This window comes from Mesitornis unicolor, unplaced genomic scaffold (assembly GCF_000695765.1).
Source record: "Mesitornis unicolor isolate BGI_N332 unplaced genomic scaffold, ASM69576v1 scaffold3832, whole genome shotgun sequence".
NCBI lineage: Eukaryota > Metazoa > Chordata > Aves > Mesitornithiformes > Mesitornithidae > Mesitornis > Mesitornis unicolor.
Genome location: NW_010171055.1, coordinates 11163 through 17119, shown reverse-complemented (window position 1 = coordinate 17119; position 5957 = coordinate 11163). Strand labels below are relative to the sequence as shown.

The following is a 5957-nucleotide window of genomic DNA, read 5'->3' as shown; positions in this document are numbered from 1 at the left end:
CTGTGGCCCAGTAAGGTCTCACTTCTATTTTCTGCAGAATACCACCACCATCTCTACTAACCACTAGCATGCAAAATCATTCTTACACTGCTAGCACGTGAAATGGTTTTTATACTTCATATATCTAACCAGAAATCTGCTAGAGCAGGCCAAAAGGCAGATCTGAGCCCAAGTTTTAGAAGTTTAGGACCAAAATCTGTAACCACCATAAACGCACATCTTCCAAGGGAAGAAAAGCGGAAGTTCAAAACAAACCTATGATAAAAGAAAACTCCTAGGAATGAAAGATTTTATACAAGTATCAGATGAACTGCATAAAGCCATCAGAAACCGATCCTTAAGAGAGCCAATAGAGAAAAATTCATTATTACCTTATTATGTGTTAAGGTTATCCTCAGATCTGGTTTTATGATACCATATGCTGTCAGTAGATCTTGGACTTTTTTCAGTTCTTCCTTACATTTTCTATTTGTTGAGTAGAACTGCTTTCTCACGGGAAGATTCTTAAACAACTTGAGGACTGTTACTGTAGTACCTGTAAGCAGGTGACAAAAAACAAGTAGCAATTACACTGAAATCATACCACTGACTGGATATTTTACTTCAAGAGACCTGTCTGTATGCTGCCAAATACAAAATAAACCCTAGTGACTCTAAGTTATATGATATACGAGATGAAATGTATCAAATTAGCAGCCATCCTCCCCAAAAAATATCTATAGACCTCAAGAACTGTGATTCCCCATCTTTGCTTAAAGTTATGATTGCAGCATTAACCTTTCTTTTGTACGTGCTGACAATAGTGAGACCACAGCACCAAATAAACCTTAAGACTTTCAGTGCAGATGAAGTTAACTTTCATTAGTAAAATGATTAACAGACTAGAATCTAATCAGACATATATGGAGGCAAAGTAACACTGAGATGGATTAAGGTCCTTCACAAGCATTTACTTCAGGGTAGAACCTGAAAAGCCTGACACCTCTGTTCAAGGCACACTATGTAGTAAGAGGAAGAATACTCGTCTACCAACACAGTGACATGAAGTCATAGCCCGTGAAGATATTGCAAGTATTACATACAAGTCACAGAATTCAGTCAGTCGCTCAACAATTCTGACAGAAGACAAGGCAACACAACCTGCAGGCTTTCCAGATGTGGAAAATACTACAGCCTAAATCTTTAAGAGTCCCTGGTTAAAATCAGCTCAAATTAGAGTTCTCAGCTTCAGTTCTCGCCCATTGACCAGCCCTTGGCAGCTTCTTCTGGCTCAACGGCTCCTTATGGTCAGGTACTGCTAAGAAGGAAGGGAGCTGGGTCGGCAGACAGCTCCCCGTGGGGTGTACAACACCTCACCCATGTGGGGGGCAGCCTGTGGGCGCAATATTGACAACTGGCTGCAACTCAGCCGGGAAAAGCTGAACTTTATGGGAGAGCTGCAACTGCTTCCTCAGGGGCACATTCTTGTCACAAGAAAGGAGCAAACCACCTCTTCCTGGAATACACACTGGCTGGAGCGTGAATGCGAGGACCCACGGTGGTCTTCAACGGTCCTCACTGATTAGCTGAGCAGAGCAGGAAGTACAGCCAATGTTACACAAACTTATACCACGTCTGAACCATTAAGGCCACCTCTGAGGTGAGGGCAACCTTTAGTCTTCCACAGAAAAATGCAGAAGGATTTCTAGCGACACATCCTTCCTGCAGGCTAGAAAGACTTTACCTGGTCCTATAGCCATGCTGCTTCCAGCAACACCTTCACACAGCAGCAGCGCAACTCTTCTTCTCCTAAGTAAAGATTTTGCTACATACAGAAACATTATTTTGGTCCCAAACAACTCTTTCATATGCTTTTACAGCAAGTCTGCCTGGACCTGGGGCATGGAATTTTTATAGCGTTTATTTCCACCGTCAGCTTAATGAAGCGAGTCAGCAAAGGAGAAACTAGTTTATAATTACTATCCAAAGCAACTTCTATACTTCTTACAGTAACAACATGTTTTCTGTTGATAGATAAAAGACAGCTATGTTTATGTTTACATAAATAAATAATTAATGTTTACAGCTGCAAAGACTTCATACTCACCTTGAAGTACAGAACAGGTATTGCAACATCAAATAGAGCCCCAGAGAAACACAGTACACTTCTGTCACAGCACACACCACAACAACAATAACCTACCTTGCCCAAGATGGGAAGGCTTTTTGGAAGTTACATGCCCATTGCTATCCAAAGCATACTGAGTGCTGAAATCATCAGCAGCTGTCTTTGTTGTGACCAGAACCTGAAAAGTGATTTTAAAAGGTCACGTTAACCAAGGACGCACAAAGTCCAGAATGAGTATGATAAGCTTTGCTACCACTCTCACCATTACATTATTTTAGTCACCACAATTACGTTCAGTTGGTTTATAAAACTGCTCTTCCACAGGTGTTTTACAGTCACAGAAACATTCTACATTATGGTCACTTTTGCACCCATTTAACCAAAAGCCACACATTTCTATCACACTAATGCACAAAGCATGGCAATTTCTGCTCCCTACAACACACACTCCTACATCTGCTATTCTAACACATTTTAAACAAACAATGAAACCAATTGATACTTTTGCAGTTTCATCCATAGGCAACCTATGACAACTTTTTCCGTTCACGTGAGGTTCCAGCACTTTTCCACAGACATAATGACTACTATCAAACACAGCAGGAACACCCAAACATATCTAGCAATCAGTAACAGCATTCTTCGTAAGCTATGAATAAGAATACAGAGCTCAGCTTAAGTAAGACCAGTCGCACACCAGTACAATAAAAGTACAGTTCCCTGAGTTCAGGTATCCACATTTTAAACAACAGAGCCACTGCACTTTAACCACCTGGAAGACAAAGGCTATCATGCATAGAGCTTCAGGTCATTTTGCTTTCTTTCAGTGTCACATATGAACCATTCAGAGTCCAGCCATGCCTCTGGAGGGAAGAAAAACAGTAACTGATTTATTGGAAATTATAATACGACAGACCTACTTAAGGGCCAATAGTAAAGCACCTCTCACCTGAAACTGCAGAGGCAGTTTTGGTAGGCAGAATGCAATTAATGCTAGGAGTATTTAATTAACATAATTACAGATCCAAGGATTAAAGCACTTACACACTTCGGCCACTTCCCACCTCTTATGAAACACACCACAGAGCCGATTAAATGCTCAGAACAGAGGGCATCCTGCTCTCATTAGAAGGAACCAATGATTGAGGTCTGCCATCATCTATCAAAACATCAACACTTTTGAAAGCATCTTTGGAAACCTCTATGCAAACACACAACCCACTCCTGCTTAGTGGACTGTGAATGCAGCCCAAGGTAGCAAGGAGTCAAGCTCTAACATCTTGCCTGACCTGGACAGCTGACGGTTCAAAGCACACACAGGTATCGGCATCTTCGTGCAGGTCTAATCCTTGGCAGACTTGGAAAAATCCAAAACCTGACTTTGGCACAGCACAAATACCAAAAGGCAGAGCACAATGGAGGAGGTAGATGCTATGCCATTAACAGCCTGAACGCTCTTCAGATGGTTTTGAACCAATTTACTTTCAGTCAACAAGTTAAGTCCTAAATATCAGTATGCTGGCAGTTGTTTTAACACAAACACACGGATCAGACTCGGATGGGCCAAGGAGCAGGTTCCTGTTTACTCATATGGACAACAAAGTTTGTGCAACTGCAGTCATATGCATGTCAAGAAGCAATATGACACCCAGCAAGATCCCACGACTGCCCATCACCTAGATAACATCAAAGCAGAAATCCTTACTGGAATGGTAGCTATGTGGGCCATCAGTTTTCTGAAGTGATTTCTGCTGGCCACCATCTGCTGTTCCTCATTTTGATTTACCCTAAATTCAAGTAGCAAACTCAGCCATGCTCTTGACATTCTATTTGCTGGTAACACTACAGAGGACAAGCCAGTGTTGTAAGGAATCATGTATCTACACCTTGATACAAGAGGAAACACGAAGCAATCTGTCTCTGATCTGTTCTGAAGGAAATAAACAGAGCACTGCTGCAGCCAGTATGACAGACAGGTAGGACAGACACCAACAGGAAATCCATACTGCTTCCTAATCAGATGACACAATTGCTGGGGAGGGGAGGGAAATACACAAGCCAAACTGTTTCTGAAAACATCCCTGGCAGGCTCCAGGAACAATTCTAATAGAACTTACACGTACAAAAACCACAACACAACACGCTAGACACATTTATAGCACGTGCTCACTTCTGATATGCAGCAAATTGATCCCAGGGCTTCCCCACGGAACCCGTATGTTGTCAACCTTTCAAGGTCCTCAGAAGAGCTTATTTTTGAGGTGTAGTGTTTAATTGCCATAACTGGAACATCAGCAATCTTGATTCCATTGCCATTGTCTCTTACTTCTATTTTGTTAAAGCCATAATCCTCCTAAAAAGAACCAACAAACAAAACATAATGCGTAACGCAGCACAGAGCAGCTGATGAATTAAGATGCATTTGAAGCAGCTATGGTTACAGCTTCTTGAATCCAGACAGAAGTAGGAGTTTTGCTTATTTGGAGAAACTGAGAACCATTAAATGTCTCTGTTAAAAAAAAACAAAACGGAAAGAAAAATGCAACATGTTAGGATAGTAGTGGTGGTTTCTCTAATTAATAACTTAATTCAAAGTCTGCAGTTTGGAAATAGCACATAATTTCTGTTTCCATTTACTGTATTTATATTTAAGTAATTATTTTTTAAAACTATGACCAAATTTGAAACATCTATGCTGAGAAAAAAGATCCACAGCTGGAAAGCTAAAGACTTTTCACCTCTTTTCTCCCCTCTTAGCTGTTTGGTATCAATTGTTTTGAAATCACCACAAACGCAGGCCTGCAGCCATTAAGATCAGTGGGCGCTCGGTGAGAACTCTTTTCAATTTCACTCTTTCTTTACGCCATTTCACAACTGCAGCGGCTTTCCAGCCTCTATGTCTCTCAATGTACGGAAGCTGCAATTCTAATGCAGGCAGGGCATGAATGGGGAGAAGACAAGAATAAGAAGGCTCGTAAAGACGTACAACACTTTACAGAAAAAAAGTGGAGGTTCTTTTAAAAGAAGCTTTCAAGGAAGCAAAGTTCAATCTTTGTGATTTACATTTACATATACGCAATATATATTTTACTGAATTCTGATTTAAATATGTTGTTTCAATAAACACTAGCATAAATAGAATAAAACTCTGAAAACCCAGAAAATTAGGACAGCTAAATGAAAGATGGAATTCAAGTTATCAGTCAGCAAAAGTTATTTGTAAGTAGGAAAGAAATACTGAAGAAGTTGATGATTTTTCCTCAAGATACACTCTGGTGCACAAATATGCCTTACTGTTTCAGTGGGGCCTCAAAAACCATGAGGGAAACTGATTTCTGGACCATTTTTAGTGGATGTTAAAATACATACGTGTAACCACTATTAATACCCTTCCATGCCCCAAATGATAGCCTGAAAAATACATCTGTAGTGAAACAGCTTTCCGTGCATTTTATTTTATAGCCAATTCTCTGTGGGAGAAAGAAAGAGGACTTACCAGTTTAATATCAATATTTGTGGCACTGGCATCCAGGGAATTTTCTATCAGCTCCTTCACCACGCTGACAACTGAGGTAATCACCTGAGAGCTCGAAAGGAGACGAACGGTTTCTGCCGACAGCCGCTTCATAGTGGAACTAAGAGGCAGAGAAGCTACACAGAAAGATAACACACACAGAATGTAAAAGGCACATTATAAATACACATTTCTAAATAACTGTTTAACAATGACTTTTACATGCAGGCAAACATAACGTTATGGCTAAAGAGTAAAAATTTTAAGCTTCCTCTGTAGTCAGTGAAAGTTTGACTTGTGGAAGAAACAGAGCACAGGTCTAGAATAGAAAACATT

General features: G+C 40.5%; 1 protein-coding gene across 1 annotated transcript; it reads right to left on the bottom strand.

Annotated features, from left to right (window-relative positions):
• Positions 1 to 323: 323 nt before the first annotated feature.
• LOC104537095 (PMS1 protein homolog 1-like) lies at positions 324 to 5735 on the bottom strand. Its single transcript, XM_010179881.1, has 4 exons — positions 5604 to 5735; positions 4278 to 4460; positions 2183 to 2285; positions 324 to 535 (listed from the first exon to the last, which is right to left on the bottom strand). Exons 1-4 carry the CDS (start codon positions 5733 to 5735, stop codon positions 324 to 326), a joined length of 630 nt encoding a protein of 209 aa, XP_010178183.1.
• Positions 5736 to 5957: the final 222 nt, after the last annotated feature.